Source organism: Takifugu rubripes, chromosome 4, assembly GCF_901000725.2.
Source record: "Takifugu rubripes chromosome 4, fTakRub1.2, whole genome shotgun sequence".
NCBI lineage: Eukaryota > Metazoa > Chordata > Actinopteri > Tetraodontiformes > Tetraodontidae > Takifugu > Takifugu rubripes.
The window spans coordinates 12,847,255-12,865,073 of NC_042288.1; the positions used below are offsets into that span (position 1 = coordinate 12,847,255).

At 46.1% G+C, this 17,819-nt stretch overlaps 1 protein-coding gene across 3 annotated transcripts in view; it reads right to left on the reverse strand.

Annotated features, from left to right (window-relative positions):
- Positions 1–17,819, reverse strand: part of LOC101068815 (Kv channel-interacting protein 2) — a 48,564-nt gene that overhangs the window by 18,622 nt on the left and 12,123 nt on the right. Inside the window, exon 1 of one of the 3 annotated variants that reach the window (XM_011603360.2) lies at positions 10,931–11,456. The exons of the other annotated variants lie outside the window; for them this stretch is intronic. Coding sequence (XP_011601662.1) covers positions 10,931–11,018 — 88 coding nt within the window. The 5' untranslated portion in view covers positions 11,019–11,456. Of the gene's footprint in view, positions 1–10,930; positions 11,457–17,819 lie in introns of those variants that run through there. 3 annotated transcript variants of the gene reach the window in all.

Below are 17,819 nucleotides of genomic sequence, written 5' to 3' on the forward strand. Positions count from 1 at the left end.
AACAAGTGCGTGGAACAGGCTGACTGGACAGGACAGAAGGTGCAAAGTGGTTCAACCTATAGCAGAGGACAAACCTGCACACACACACACACACACACACACACACACAAAGGATTGATCGAGAGGAACGCAATGTTGATCACTCCTGAATGCGTGCTTTAGTGCACAATCAGGTGGAGACGAAGGTAAATATCAGGAATGGTGGCATGGTGATTGTGTTGACGAGTCGATACTGTTTCAGTCCTCTGTCGCAGGAAAAGTGTCAAGCTTCTCCTGATGAGGGGAGGGGCTAATGGTGAGGGGAAGAAGGGAGGAGAGGAAAAGAAAGAGAGGCGGTTGTCATGGACACGACACATAGCATCAATTCCCCAGGTCTGTGCAACCACACAAAGCTGGACACACACACACACACACACACACACACACAATCACACACACACACACACACACCTCATCTACTTTCCCTCTGCTCTATTGGTGAAAATGACAGGCAGACGTTCCCATTTCACCTGTGATATTGCAGCCAATGAGCATATCGATCCTGCGTACATGACACGCTATAACACACACACACACACACACACAGACACACACACTCGCATCACTGGTTGTGGTTCCACAGACTGTAGTTCTCCTCGATGTCGCTGGACCTCTCGGATGTGAAAAACCTCATTGACGTAGCCATGGCGTCATTAGTATTCTGCACAGTATTCCAGTACATGAATGCAGCCATACTGTAGATATCTGCATGCAGCCTGTCCCGCTTAAATGTGGAGTAGTCACATACTGGAGACCTATAGAGCATCACAGGAGGTTTCTGTGGAATGTATAAATGTATATATGATTTCAATTGGAGGAAATCAAATGTTTGTTGCACTGAGATGACATTTCTACAAATGACTTCATATTTTGCCATCCCAGCTGGGAAAATAATGCAGTTTGTAAAAACCCAGAGAGGGGGTTAAATTTTAGAAGCCCTTTTGGCTTTTATAATATAAGGAAGCAAAAGTTTGAAAAGCTCAACACCTCAGGAAAAAGCCACAAAGGTATCCGTGAATGCATTTACTCTACACAGGGTTGCAAAGTGAGGTTTATCGCACTTGACGTACTGCCTTTATTTGGTGTAGGGCAGGCATGTCCAAAGTCTGGCCTGGGGGCCAATCACGGCCCGCAGTAAGATTTCAAACGGCCCGCAACTTCAGGCTTCCAATGTATTATTTATGGCCCGCTGGCACTAACAGAATAAATAAATCACTAAAATGTAATTCCTCCTTTCTTGTAGATCTTGTAAAAGACAAGAGCAAAATTTACTTGTTTTAAACTTGAATGATAACAGACAACTTTGCATTACATTTATCAAACTCATGGAAATTTAAGGTATTCCATACAGTTCAGTGTTCAATGTTATCTGACTCTCAGGATATGAATTAAAGGCAGAATTGTGTTTTTAGAGTTGTTCACGTCTGCCTGAGTGGCTTATATTTGGTTACACTGCCATTTGAAAAATAAAGAATTGTGACAATGAAAATTGTTTTATAATAGTGTACATTTGCATGTAACTTTTCTGGTTAAAAAAACATCAGAAGGATCTACTGGCCCCCGGGCATCTTCACGTTATCAAATCTGGCCCTCTTTGCAAAAAGTTTGGACACCCCTGGTGTAGGGTTTTGTTTCAGTTATTGAGTTCTTGTTTTGGGATAAAGGTTCTATCCCAAAGTGTCAAACTTTATATTTTTTAGTTCTTAGCTTTTGGTTTGTGTATTCAAACCACTGTGTGATGGTGTGGCAGCGATACGGGCTTTGGAACATTTGGAAAAATAATAAATAAGTCTCGCAAAAGGCCTGTGGCTTCCACATCAGAGGGGGAGGTCAAACTCAAACTCTTGGGCGGCGAACTCATCAAAAGACTGCAGGACCAATCACATGAACCAATCACTAACACTGACACGAGCCTGGTCCTGCTCGAGGTTTCTTCCTGTTAAAAGGGAGTGTTTTTTCATGCCCCTGCTGCTCGTTCGACAATCTTGCCAGTAACAGATGTTATGTAAATGAAATTGAATTGAACCGAATTTGACTTCCTAACATTAAAACGTAGGGATTTAAACCCTACCCCATCTGTTGCATCTATTATATGACAAAGGCCTTCGCAGCAGCCCCAGACGCTACCGTTAGCGCCGCATTCAGGAACAAACACGGGTGGAGAATATTCCAGACAAACTGCTACAGAGCCGACACAGACGGACACACAAAGCGCTCCCGAAATTGCCACTAAGTGCCAAACGCTCAGGAACACGAGCCGTGACGTGTCACACAGTGTGAAGTGAGCGCCGTGGCTATAAATAGCTGGAGAGGAATCAGATTCAGAGAACCGGAGGTGGTAACTGATGAGATCACACATAAACCCTACACCGTGTGTGTGTGTGTGTGTGAGAGAGAGAGAGGGAGGGAGTCAGACTGACATGCAGACTCGGAGACAAAGCAGCTGACAAAACAGCGGGAGGGTGAAGCAGACTGACAGCATCACTACGACTGAGAGGATCATGTGATGCGACATTGAGGGACGCAAAGTTGGGGGGGGGGCTGACAGCACAGATGATGGGAAATATTAAGATAATTTGTCAGGATTTGTCAATCAACAAACACCTCAGGAGAGAGGTGTTGTGTGTGAAAAGAGTGTTGATGTTCAGTTCATTTATTTATGAATATGTGTATATTTCAGTTTGGGATCATTTCTGTCATTGGGGTGCCTCCATCCCCATGAACCTCCTCTCATCCCCTCCGTACCTCTGCATTTGTAGAGGTCATTGGCACATTCTCTCAAGGTTGTCCCTGTCTGAGGTGTGGCGTGCTCATGCCTGGGTGGCTGAGTGGAACCGACAGTTCTGTCCCAGCTGGGGACCATCGGACTTTTAGTGACTCTGACCACTGGCCTCCCGTGTGGTTTGGCTCTGATGTGCATCTTCTCTTTGTTACCATTCATCCCTGTCCATTACGTAGAGGGAGACACAGATGGAAAGATGGGGGGAGGATGGAAGGATGCGGTGGAAATTAAATGACTTGTGCAGAAGCAAGTATTCTCCATAACTTTTTACACCTGGTAACTAAAGCAATGCTCTATAAGGAGCGGGTGTCCGGTTCTGTTCATGATGGGTTTTGTGTTTATCCAGATATGAAGTTAACGTTTTTTTTTTCGTCATTGTTAACGCAACAATCGGGGGGCGGGGGGGTTCTAGCTAGATTCAGATTAATCACACTATGATTTTTAATTAACACGTGGCCTTTCAACCAAACACACAAATTAGCATTGGAGCCGCCCAGAGACCTTCATTAGCTGCGTCTCTGATCTCTATAGTCAGCACTTCATTTATCTACGTTCCAAAGGGAACTTGTCAATGAAGACAGTTAAACATACTTGCGGTTACTTTGACTTACTTGGCCTTTAATGACTGAGGGGCCTGCTGGAACGAGCTGATTAGAAAATTAATTACTTATCAAAACACTACTAAAAATTTCCCAGGAAAGCTGAAAAATTGAGGACAAGTGGGGAAGGTGTGAATCAAGGCTATAATTCTTTTTATACACATGTGTGCAAGAGTTTGTGTACGGTATGCTGCTGCCTCAGTCATGTTGGGTGTTGAACAAAAGCTGGAATATCAGAAGTGTGTACATTTTACAGTTCTGTGTCTTTAGTTAATTTAAGGCGAACAAGTTCAAAAATGTATAATGAAGAAGCACAAATTTCATCCTTAATTTGGATCTTTACAGCCTCTCAATCAGCCGTGTTGACACACTGTAGTAGTTCACTAGTGGTTGGATTTTAGCACCTTGGACAGAGACACGGAGCGATTCCTGCCTTTGGCCTGTTTAGACGAGCATCAAAGCCGATTACCATCCGATTTCTGGAGTAATCCGATTATTCCAGTGATCTTGTAAACAGTGGGATGCGATATGCTTCATCAGATACAGGAATTTATCCGATTATGAGAAATCAGTTCAACACGCCTTCATTTCTCTCCAATTCTCTGACAGCTCTGTGCATGTCTCCGTTACCCTGATTTATTTTGTTCCATTATATTTACACGTGGGAAAATATAGTAGAAGATGTGACGCAACCACAATGTGATTGGAAGACAAAATACAACAGGCATGAAGGATCAATGAAGGACAGCAGCAGTGTGTAGCCGACCCTGAATCCATTAGCAGACACGTGATATCAGAGATTTTAGATAATAACAGTTCACACATGCATATAAAAGCATCAGATCAGTAATCTTGCTAATCCTAGTTATTGATTGGTCATGGTCATGGAAACAGGCTTGTTGTTCCACTTCTTTAGATTCAGTGTCACCAGCTGCACAGGTGTTCATGGTGTAAATGTAATTATATATATACAGTATATAATTTTTTTTTCCATGAGTGAAAATGATGTCTCATGCTCCCTGAACCTCTCTGTACTGACTTTCTCATCTTGGAATATGCCGGTTATTGCACCATAACCTGGTCAGCCAGTATATTCAGGTCTGGCCTCCTCCTTTGGGCACATGATGTTGCTGAAGCTGGAGCTCCACAGCTGCTTCCACCCCAGATCATAGCAGCGCCCCCTGGCTTGTACAGGAGGCACTAGGCATGATGGCTGCACCACCTCATCTGCCTCTTTTCCTACCCTGATGCCCCATCACTCCCCGTCACAGGGTAAATCTGGACTCCTCCGATCACATGACCTTCTTCTGTTGCATCGGAGCCCAATCTTTTGCTTCCTAGCAAACTGAAGCCTTTTTTCCGATTAGCCTCACTGATTAGTGGTTTTCTTAAGGCTACGCAGCTGTTCCGTCTCAATCCCCTGAGTTCCCTTCTGCAGGTGGACAGGCTCTAACTTTCACTACTGAATGAGTTCTGCTGTTGTCTTCCTACGATTTGTTTTCACCAAAGCTTGAAGCGATCCACCAATCCCGATCATTCAGAATTTTTCCGGACGATGGTTCCCCGCTACCCTTCCACTGAGTTGGACACTTCATAGACCACTGTCCGAAGATGTTTCTCTGAACCTTCTCAAACAAACCAACAGCTTTTCCATGACCACACGATGCGGCTTTTGACACAGTTGTTTCATGAGAAGCTGCTCATCGCATCAGTTATCATGAAATGACTTGTTGTCAGCTGAAAGATGATGAAGATGATCACCCCTGCACTAATTATACAAGAGAACACTCGAATCTAGGTTGCGGCTTTTTTCATTCAGGCTGTGTATCGTAGCTATTCAGATTTCTAAACTAGTCATAACTGAATCTCACACACATTGAGGATCAGTTTAGAGTCTCTAGCCAATCTAATATTCCTGTTTTTGGACTGTGGATGGAAACACAGAGAGGTGAGAGACAGACCTAAAACCTAATTGCTATGAGGTGATTCTGGGAAACACTGCACCATCGATACGCTCCGTCTCTCTGCAGAACGATATTAAGAAGTACACTTTGGACCCTTTTTTTTTAAAGAAAAACAACCAAAAGAAAACACAAAAAGCGAGACCTGATCTAAAACTGTCATCACTGCTCACTGTCACCACTACACTGCATTTATATGCAAATAACGGGTGCAAATATAAAAAAAAAGATCGCTCTGGATGGAAAAAGTCAATGAAAACACTCTCACATTTTAAAAGAATATCAACTTTCAGCAGCTATCTCTGGAGCCAATATATCAAAGCCATAAATGCATTCACACATCATCAATCCTCTCATGTGAGAAGAGACTCCAATAAGTGAAAGACAACCAAGACATAAAAGCCTCATCTTTCCCTCCCTCTTCTTCTCTGCACCACACTTCACTTTTCACCTCTCAACACCAGTCACACCTTTTGCCCCCGCCACCCCTCTCTCTCAAGATTGCTGCTAATAGGGGATTATTTTTAGCACATAATAGGTGTGTGTGTGTGTGTGTGTACACACATGAAGGATGGAGGCGATCGCTCCCATCGCTCTCTGGAGTGAGGGACAGAAGTGAACGTAGCCGAGTCTGAAAGAGGAACTCAAGGAGGAGGATTAGAAATGATTTTAGTGCTCAGGAAGTGTGGAGCTCAAGGGTGTAAGGTGGGGAAAAACACAAGCCGTTCAGATAAAAGCCTCCCCACTACAGGAAGCTGACCTGGCAGCTCAAGCTCAACAGGCTGCTCATGCTCTTCTTCAGACATATGAGGGCTGACAGAACCAGCCCAGAGCACCACCCAATTAAAACACAGCGTACAGCAGCATCCTGGCACGGACTTTGGGCTAAGACTGAAATTAACTCAGTTTCTGGCGTCTCCTCTTCAGCTGCCTACTCATGGGGAGGAGAGTCTGACAGCTGGTCAAAGGCGAGGAGTCTGAATCTGTTTCAAATCAGACGGGGGGGGGGGGGGGGGGATAATCGAAGCAGGAAAAACAACGGACACGTCGGCAGCACAGCATCGCGCACGCGGTCGGCAAACACAAACAGCGTGAAGCAGATTAGGACTAAAATAGTGGGACTGACGCCAGAGTAAAACAAAGGACAAAGAAAAGGAAGCAACAGATACGTGGAGGGATTGTTCGGCGTACAAGGAACACAAATAACTGTAAACCAACTGTCGCGTTTCTTTAAATAGCTGGATCTGGAAATCCACTGCTGGTGCTGAGACAGATTGCGAGAAAGAGATTTTTTAAAAGGGATCACTTTTTTTCCCCCTCTGCCAAAGTGTTGACCTTAAAGTTCTATTTTAGCTCTCTTTTTTATCTTGCCTGGGAAAGAACAAGTCACGAGGTACCGAAAACAGAGGCAGAAGCGAACAATCAGCACCAGCAGGATAAATCAGAATCTCCCTGTCTGGTGCAGAACCAGACCGATATTTCACCGGAAACGAGCGCCGTTCGGCTTGGGCCACTTTAGCCCTCCTGTCTCACAGTTCAAGGTCTTTTTTTTTTTTAGGTTTCCCGGCCGACTTAAATGGCAAAAAGAGTTGTTGCAGCGTGCAGCAGGCGAGGCTTCAAATGGAGTGGAACAAAAAAACGCGTAAATCAAGCCAAACACAAAGTCGTCCGCCACCCAAGCCCGAAGCTTCGGCTCGGCTTCCTGCCGGCTTTTCATATTGCCTATTGTGCAGTGATATGAGACAGCAGCGGGGTTCCTCTTCATCACACGGCAAAGCACACACGCGTAGAGTAAGTTATCTTTATGGTAATGCACGACGCTCCCCCCACCGGGAGCACCATTACCCCGCACTGGCATGTGGGTCGGTGCACACGGATACGAACACAGCCCCCTGTGTGTGTGTGTGGGTGTGTGTGTCTTTTATTTATTGTCAAATTGAAATTTAATGACACATTTTGGTTAAAACGTGAGCTTAATAAAGGCCAGACCGATGTGTGATGACATCACACACTGATACTGTACTGTACTGCTTTAAACAGGTGTTTTAAAGAAGCAGAGAAAAAGCACGAGGCCTCGTGCACTGAGTTTCTCTGTAAATCTGCCCTGAGAGGGAATGTAGCTGAAATAGGATATGGTGGAGGTTATTTGAGGTTATTAATTAAAAAGTACTTACTTTTTCATATTAGCCTCTGGAGGAAGACTAACACACAGTTTCATTAAGAAAAATGTCAAAGTGGCTAATAAATGACTCAGCTCTATAAAAAGGAAAATGAAAGTGACTTTTTCCTGCCAAAACAGCCCCGACTCGGCTCCGCTGGAGCCCCTAAGGTTGGCTGGTGTAGCTGACGCCCAGATGTTAGCAGATGGGTTTAGAGAGGGGCCCTCCGGGGGTCTGAATTGTTTGCTGGTTCACCGCTTGGACCGCGGGAGCCTCGGCTTTGGAGATGCCGTCTCCAGCCACCACAATCTCATCACAGCTACCGAGGCTTTCACATTTAGGTTTATCGTTCCATCGATGGTCATTTTGAAGCAACAGAAATACTAATAGACCAATAAATTACACATGTAAAAACAACTGATATAATTATGCCATGTACTCATAATCAAGAAGGGTTTTCATTATGTGTCTGGCCATATAAAACTAATTTGAATGCTTTTCCGCCTTTTAAAATGTGTTTCAAATGGAGGATCTTTAATTTACAGCAATATTTTTCTTATTTCCCAGGTCTCAACCACCGGTGCTGCATTCATAGAGGCAGATAATGGAGACCACATGCACTGAAAACACTTCCCATAATAGTACGGGAAAATTAAATTGTGAGGGTGTGTGCCATTTTCTGTGGTCTAAACGTGTTTGCTTAATAAATGTGTGCGCTGGGGACCAGGTTAACAATATCTAATACATTGCTAAGGTGAATTGACATAAAGATCGAGGGTGGACACACACACACACACAGACGGAGCAGAGAAACCTTATTTTCCCTCATGAAACAAACTAATAAGTGGGTATTGTCGGGGCACGGGGTGGGGAGGCTCCAAATTACTGTCATCAGTAATCTCCAGACAAACACCAGCAGCTTATAATCACACATGGTTGAGCTCATTTTCACTGTCTGCAGTGGGACAGATGCATGTAATTAGAATTATATATCATAAATACATTTCCACCTAAATCATTAGAGGAGGCCAAATGGCCAATTGCCCTTTTGGCATAACCAACCGCTCAGAGGGGAATTCTGGCTGAAATGGCACGTCCCTGAGCACTTTCGCTCAGCCAGAAACGCCACAAAACCTAAATACCAAACTGTGAATGGCCTTGATGAAGTCTCCATGTAGCACAGTCATTATACAGTTCAACCCTCGCGCACTGCCATTGCACAGAGGCAAATCTCTCCCTCTCTCTCCCTCGCACAGAAAGCCAGTAGTCATGGCAACTCCTTTTCTGAGTAAACTTAACAATCAGCGGGTGCTGCATGTATACGTGCACTAATAGACACAAATGACTGGCTTTAATAAATACCTCACGGGTGGAGGATGGTAAAGGAGTGGCAGGGTGGGGTGGGGCAGGGTGTGTGTGTGTGTGTGTGTGTGTGTGTGTGTGTGTGTGGAGGGGGGGTGCTTTGTTAGGCACAAAGGCTCTAATATCAATAATAATACAATTATTACAACCCTTTCATATACTTCAATGAGCACCGTAGAACACATAGGAAGGCAATTCAATAACCAGGGACAAAGTCTGAGGGAGACACAATAAATCGTATTGATAGCTTCTTTCTAAAAGATCCACCCAGGAGGGGTTGCAGAAGAACAACAATGCTGGGAGGGCTGATGCACCCAGCGCAGAAACCACCAACTGATCCGTCCAAATAGTGCACGTTTGCCATGAATGCAAAGGGTTGGGCTTTATGGACACGGATGAGAAGAAGGTAAACTTTGTAGACGGACGAGGCCAAGGAGAACCTGAGAAGTTCAACAGAGAACTGGTTCCACAACTAAATCCGGAACAACAAAGGTGGGGCTTTGCCCATTGTACCGGATCAAACTGTTTACAGCGCGTAAACACCATGTGTCTAAATTTAGCCACATTAATGTCGAAATCACCATAATGGTGAAGCCTAATTAATCTCAATAGACAGGATCTGATCCGGGCTGTCAGATTATCCTCACCAGAACACTCACTGACAGCTGCCCATGGCTGCGGAGCCACATCAGCGGCGCCCGGGCTTATTGTTACCTACTACGCCGACTCTGTCACAGGATTTGAGTTTGTCTAAGTAAGTGTGGCGTTGGGCCACAAGAGGGCTGCGCAGCTGCTCCGCTGGGATGGACGCACCGCCCGGGAGACACCAGCGTGTTGACGCCGGGTAGCTCGTGTTTCAGCTCGGCTCATCCAGGAACAAGTTAGACATTTTAAACATTTATATGACGTCATATCTGACCGCGCTGGTTACTCAGAGCTGGGGGGGCAGGCAGGTGTTGGCAACCTGGTAAAAACTGTGTACATAATGAAGGAGGAACTGTGGAAAAATGAGCTGTAAACTTTAATTCAGTGAAAGAAGAGCGAAAAGCTTTGGGGACTTCAGGTTCCTGGATGTTACGGCTAACAAGGAGACTCACTCACTCATCTGACAGCAACACCGGGATGAGTACAGCAGAATGCTACACAGCCGGCACAGAAATTTGATTTTGAGTCTCTACACTCTGAGAACCACACACATTTGCTTCTGTACACTATTTATGGAATCACCGTGACGGATAAAGACTTCCCTGAACACCAGTTCTGTTCTGAACGCTTCCTTTCATAGCTCTACAAATGTCAACGACACCGAGGACTGAGAGGAAATAAGCATTTCCACGCCTCTGAGAGCAGGCTGTGGTGTGACTGTACATTATTAGCATGGCAAAGTTGTCGCTGGAGCTAACGCGCTGGGCAGCTGAGCTGATGTCATACTGTGAGCTAGCAGGAGTGGATGAAAGGTGTGAACGTGTGAGCCTTTCACCCACAGAGAGATGCTCAATGGAAGTGGGCTGCCACATGCTTCCAGAGGCCAATCTGACAGTCAAAGCTGGAGGAGAGGAGCGGGAGGGGGAGGAGGATGGGAGGTCAAAAGGCTGGGAGAAAAGAGACTTTGTTCATTCAGCCCCAAAGACTTTCTAATTCTATGTGCATATTGATCATGTGATGCATTATGAATCAGATCTAATGGCCACAGGCATTTTTGGCATAATGTACATATATGCTGTAGACATATTAAGTGCACGTGAACAGGAACTGTGCAGTGAATACTGTAATCCGCCTTTGCTTTTAATAGAATCTTTTGTCTGGAGATGAAACAGCACGCACACGCACGTGCACGCACACACGTTCAGTAAATCATTCAGCGCTGCCGTTCTCAAAAACAAAGTTGCTAAGTTATTGATAAAAGCTGCGATGTGTTTGCAGAACCCCACCAGGACCAGAGAGCCAGTGTCTGGACACCCTTGATGCCGTGTATTAACTTCACCCCCCCCCCCCCCCATGAATCTGTGTGAAGTTTTGCATGCCTACCTTGGGTGAGCGTTCCCATGAGGAAGTGGTAGAAATAACGAGCCACCTTGGTGAGCTGCCTCTTGCACCTTTTCCTGCACTGGCTCATCTTGGTGCAGCTGTGCTGGAGGCGGAGGTGACAGCGGTGGTGGTGTTGTTAGTGGGCAAGTCTGCCAGGAGGACGCGAGCTCTCCAGGTAGGAGGGGAAGGAAGGAACGGAGCGCTGCTGGTGACGGTGTACAGTATATGTGTGTGAGTGTGAGTGTGAGTGTGAGTGTGAGTGTGTATGAATGTGGGGAAGTCAGGCTGCTGCTGCCTCTCTTCCCGTCCTCACTCTCCCCCTTCTGTGTTCCTCCCTCCGCTCTTGTCTCCACCTGTAGGGCTCCAGCTGTCAATCAGCCAGCAGCGCACTGTCCCCTCCCCCTTTTACAATCTGAGAAGTCTCGTTCTGGATTCTTATTGGAGCGGGGCTGAATTACAGACTGGTGCACATGTTGAAGAGAGAGAGAGAGGGAGAGGGTGTAGGGGTGTGTAAAGTACCACAAGGCAGGTGGCGTTTTTCTCGATGTCAACGATGACCTCAGTGATGACCTCAATAATGAGGACTTTTCTCTTTCTCCATCATGGTTCATACAGAGGCATCATGGTGTGTTTATACAGCAGGAGGTTGAGTAAAGCAGGGAGAAGAAACCAGATATAGCATTAATAAACATCACTCTTCCGACTCGTCCCTCACTCGCTCATTAGTGGTCACACAGACCGGGGGGGGGGGGGGGGGGGGGGGGATAGGACAAATTGAAGGGAGACAGAAGGTGAGGTGAAGATGGGGCAAAAAAAGGAATGCATAATTTATATTTCCCTTTTGTCTCCTGTGTGCTATAACTAAAGAGGAAAAACACATCTCACAAGAAGCCGAGGAAGGAGAAATCTGAGGCGCATTAAATCTGCAGGTGTGGAGATCGGAACGCACTTACTGCATGCACACTCAGATCTGTTCAGTGTGCACGAGGAATGGTGCTCACCTCCTTTTCCCTGTCGATGCCTTTCACTGTTTTTACCCACGACTCCCTAATTACCCTGTTAACCTGCTGTCACTCCACCTTTATCCCCTCTCCTCCTCCCTAAAGCGGGATTAAAAGTGATTGCCGTTACCACAGCAACCCCATGGATTTTTTTTTTTACCGATGGTCTGAGATGCGCACACACACACACACACACACACACACACACACACACACTTGGATTTGAATATACCAACATCTCCTGTTCGATCAGACAGATAGTCAATCAGACACGAGGAAGACGTCACCTCCTGTAGATGAACTCTCCTGCTCATGCACAACCTCACCAGTCAAAGTTTAACATCCTAACGATACAACACAGTAGAGCCTGATGGCTGGATTATGAGCAGAGGTACTGAGCAACATGTGAAAGCAGGATTACTGACTAATAACGAACTCCAGCTTCCCCGGCAGAGAGATCGGACTAACGGCAGTGTTTTGAGTGTGAATACACGTCAGTCTGGCCTGTAAATGCACCACAAAGCAGAGAAAGGATACTTGTATTGAGAGGATGCAGAAACAGCAGAAAGAACTCTGTTGCCTCACTGTGGAGACTCGGATGCATCCTGCAGCTCCAGTCAGTGATACGCGACATCACCAGTCTTCGTAGATATCTGGTTAGAGTTAGCAAGTTGGCCAGCTATAAATAAGAATAAGTCATCGGCAAGAATACAGGAAGACAATAAATAATCAAGGCTTTAGCTCAAACATGGACTCAAGGATGTCTTTAGGAACTCTGAGTGATTCGTTAGAAATCACTGTTTCTGACTGTTGACAGGGGTCTTGATGAAGCTGGTTCTTGCTTCAGCATCCAGTGTTCCGACATATTTGGGGACGATAATCTTCTGGTCTAAAATCAGCATCACACACGAAGCAGAGGTGAAGTCCTGACAGGCTGGAGTTTGAGCTTCATAAAGCAATCATTTGCATTAGTAAAAGTCAATTTCAACTGTCTTCAACAGCCTAAATCAAAATAAAACTTAAAAGTATAGGATTTTGAAAAAACACAAATAAATAACTGCCTCATATCTCTACAGCATCAGTGCCAGTCAGTAACAATTAAAATGTCATGGAGGTTGATTCGCAAGTTGATACCAGTGCAGCCAAATACGGTGCATCAGTGAAAAGGAGTCATGTGTGTGTATTATAAAATAATATCAAAAACTCTGTGGAGTACGTGTATTGAAACTGGGATGTGATCATAACTGGTTTATGTTTTACGACCTCACCTGGCACAGTCTCCCTACAGCAGCACAAACTCCGGGGCTCTGCTGCCATCTATCGGTCAAATCCTCCAATTGCATAACGAAAGCAGCATTCGAGCCACATCATAATATTTATAATAACTTTCTACATAGTATAAGTGAAACGGATTTTTAACGAATGACTGAAAGTTCAAATGAACATCCATTACCTGGTTTTCTGAAGGGGACAATCTGTGCACTGAATTCAAAAGTTGCTGTACTAGCGCATATAGAACACTAGGGGGCAGACTAAAACCAGTAAATTAATAACTGCCGCTAATCTGAATTCCATTTTACTCAAGACAACAACAAAAAAGGCATTTAAGATACCTTTCAAATGATATACGTTGTGATACTGGTAGTGTGGTGACTGGGAGAGGGGTGCTCCTGCCTCCACATTACTGCTGACTGTTTTTACTCACCTAATTGGCTGGCTCTTAACCCCACAATCTGCCATTATGATGGCACAGACACATTGTTCTTTGCTGTTCTCAGCTTTAAAACCCCATGGGACAGTCTTATTTATTCTGTTGGAGAAAGCCGGGGTTAGTGGACGCTTAATGAATATGGGCTCTGGAGCCAAGAATGACAGATAAAGAGCTCACAATGGGGACAGGAGCACATCCTGCATCCAGCAGGGGTACACATAATCCACAGGGGAGATTTATCCTGCTCCCCCAGAAACCGCTTCCGTTTTAAGCCTTGCAAAACAGAACAGGTGCCCGATACTCCTCGAGTGACTGCGTACAACATGCACCTTCTCGCCTTTGCCAAAAAACTTTCCCCGCTCTGGTTTTAAAGGTTATCTTCTAACCCACTGTCCCTCAGAAACTTGTGCCTCTCTTCCGCTCGCTGGAGCACCCAGCGTCTCCCCTCCCCATTATCCGTCAGGCAGGCAGCAGGTGTTTTGTGACTCGGAGATCAGAGAATCTTGGAGAGACGGGGCCCCCCCTGAGCTCCACTGCCTGTGTAGGAGGAGAGAAAATGCTTCCATTTTCAGAGTCTCTCCTTTCGCCTATCCCACCCCCAGATAACAGCAGCACCGGTTCAGTGCACGTATGTTACACGTTCACGACTGTTGCTTGCAGACCGGGGGCTGTATTTCCATGCGCCCGTGGGCAGCACAGGAGGAGCTCAGTACATGTACGTGCACATTTTGTATTGTTTTGAACTCGGTGTTCTGGTGTATCTGCGGAGTGGCGGCTTGGTTAGGTGGGAAACTTCTTGGATTTTGACACGGCTCATTCCTGAGAACTGTTGCACGGCAGACGGTGCAGAAGCAATGAGAACGTCCTGAAAACACTTGGGGACGCGTCTGATGTGTCTCCTCAGCTCCACAGAGCCTTTAATGAACTTTCCCTTTGCAATCTGGAGAAAGAAAGCGGCACTTTGGCTACCAAATTACCAACACACCCACACCCGCGCCTGTGCCGAGGCTGGCGCTGCGCAGCACTAAAATAGAGCCCCGAGCGAGGAGCTGCTTTTATCAAGGAACATGTGAGCTACTGGCTGCTAAGTTGAGGTGTCACTAGGGAGAAAGGCAGCGTGGGTGCATGCGCGCTCCCACTGATACGGGAAAGAGGAGGAGGAAAGACGGAGAGGCAGCGACAGATATTAACCTCTGGTGAAAGTTGGGCGAGGAGGAGAGCGCTTTTTTTGCTGAAATTAATCCCTCCATCCTGTCCTCCGTTGCTCTTGCCCTCACCCACATCACTGTCCCAATCTACCTAACATTGCAGGCACACCTTCTTCATTAACCTGCCCCCGCGCAGCTGCCCTTTGGATATTTAATTCCAACCGTTCAAACAGATGCAGAGCGAATCATATTTCTTGCCCTTGGATTAAACGCCACTTAATATACTGCCTAATCTTGCGGAAATGTTTCCAGTAAATAGTCGCACATTCGGGGATCTGCGATGCAGCTGGGTTGTTTTGGAGGATGCCTCGCAATTAATTCCCCCCGAATGTTTGTTTTCTGCCCCTATGAGACGTTTACTGGGCCGCAACTGTGCGTGCAATCACAGCGGCGTTTCTATTTAGCATCGCTATTTAAAAAGAGTCTTTGCAGAAGTAACAATACCAATAAGAAGTTAGGGTTGAATTAAGTGATGCTGATACCTGGTTCCTCCATCTGCTCTGCCCATCCCTCCATCCACTGTGAGGCTGGAATATTTAGAAAAAGATTAAATGAAACAGGGCGTTTCCTCATGTCTGACCTGAAATGGCTTTCGGTGATGCCCTCTCTTCTTTTTCTCTAAGCTTTCGTTAAGCTTCTGCTAACCACTGCTTATTGCTAATGAGGCTTGTGAGCAGTTTTATGAATTTCATTAGTCTTTCATTTCCAAAGGCATCAATCCCAGACCACTTCTTTCCTAAGGACCTCCAGAAACATACATTACCTGAGAAACAACCCCACCTGCTGGTCCCACTGTTCCATTAAATGTGCATTTTGTCTTCTCTGCCAGATTCGTGAGTTCTTGGGGGTCATTAACCAGGCAGCCCAGTCTGATGAGCAGCTGCTGGGTTAAACAACCCATCTGTATCTAAATGAAACAATCAGTTCTAATAAAAGTGGGACAGATCCATCCCAACGCGGCCAGCCATCACAGAACACAAAGTCACCTTCGCTCTAAGTGAGGAAGCAACTGCTGGTTAAACGCGCCTGAAGCCGTGCGTCCGTCCGCTTCACCCTTCAGTTGTAGTCTGTGATGCAGGTCTGGCATCGGGTGCATCGTCAGGGAGGTGTTTGCAAATACACCTGGGGGGATAGTTCATCAGGGCAGAGTTAATACGGTTGCACTGAACCCGAGTCCAGCCGGGGCATTTAGGGTGGCTTCCTGAGACAGAAACTGCTTTGTCACATTGAAACGAAGCCATGCGCTTCAACAGAATGTGAAGGAAAATGCGTTAAAATTCCCCGTCAAGGCTCGTATTACTCCATCCACGCGTTGGATTCGATCGGCGCTAATAGCAGCTCTGATCGGGACAAGTGCCAGCAAACAGCAAACTTTACTAATGCAACTCTCAACAGCACGTTAAGCTGCTGCGAAGAGCCGCTCCCATCAGTCTTTTTCGGCGCCGCTGAACTTTCCACCCCGCTCTCAACTCTGTTTTAGCGTTGCCTCACATCTATTGCTGGGACTCTTAGGTGCTTTCGTTTTTCCCTGTTTTACTGAGTGGTTCTGGGCACATGTGTATGTGTGTGTGTGTGTGTGTGTGTGTCTGAGGCCAGTAGGGGTGAAGAGGGGTGAACTGCCTCCTACTGTGACAACACATTGATGACAGTCTTGACATTTAACCGACTCTGCGGCATTTTAACAGACATCCCGGGACGATTATAATTGACAAACATCGAACGCTCTGCTCGTCTCTCTTCCTCGCGCCAAAATGACCGAAGCTGTTCCGAGCGGTCGAGTCCAACAGTCATCCGTGGGAGAGAAACCTGCTCCAGCCGACGAAGGGTCAAACTCATCTTTAACTCTTTCGCAATACAAAACCACCAGATTGCGTAATTAACGACTGCATGAGCTGTGTTTCACTCTGAGAAAGACTCATTATCGCAAAAAGAAGCACTCAGGTCAATAAATATCTTAAGAAAATGTAAGGTCTCAGGTACATTACTGAAGTTTGCCTTGTGTATTTTAATGTGTTTTCCCCGCTCTCCTCTTTCGTTGTGCGAATGGCACAGAAGCAGCACGAGGTGACCCACGCAGGCCAGCAGCACCAGGAAAAGAAACCCTTTTCATTGGACCCTCTATGTGTTCTATACAATGTGGCTCATAAGAAATGCAGCAGCACGGGCCCGTGTTCCCTCATCTCCAGGCTTCACTGAGAAAGGGCTCTTCCATTCCAAAACTGTGAAAAGTCCAAGCTTCAACTCTGCTGCACCAAAACGAGGCTTTCCTTTTATGATCCTGTGTCCATCCGCCTTTAATTGACCCCATCTCTGCCAAGCCATTTGGTCTATCAGAGCAGCCATTTCTCACTCGATACCTTTGCTCCTTCGCTGTGTTAAAAAGGACAAAAGTAGGAGCATCAAAACGGTTCAATTGTAGGAGAGAGTAAATTCATGGTATCAAAAAGAGCTGCACAGATGATTGATGCTGTGGCTGTCATGAACAATTTGCCAGACGCTTCGTTGCTTTTGTTCTTAGAAGCTCGGCATAATGAGGCATAATGAGAAGGATTAGGAAATACACTCCTGCAGATTCATGCGCGGAGCAAAGGGCCGGGATGTGGCTGGAGACGCGTCGCTGACGCCCTCCCACGTTACAAGATGGTTTACTGTAGCAAGCTTTGCATTAGCATGCAAGAGGACGTACGGTCATCCTACATCAATAGTCGACAGCATCATCTCATAATCGATCCGATCGATAGAGCCGCTCTGCTCGGGTCACACGCCCAGAAGGCAGACCTCCAAACCGGACCTAAAAACCGAGTGGGTGAGTAAGTGGAAACGACAGCAGAGGCGCCGAGGGAGGCAAGAGAGGCTCCACTACAGAGGGAATAAATGTCAGTCTTCTGACAGTGAGCACTACCAATCATCCTCTCTGAGGGAATAAGTCTGACACTCGATACTTCAGCGGAACAGACGATCAATTTCTA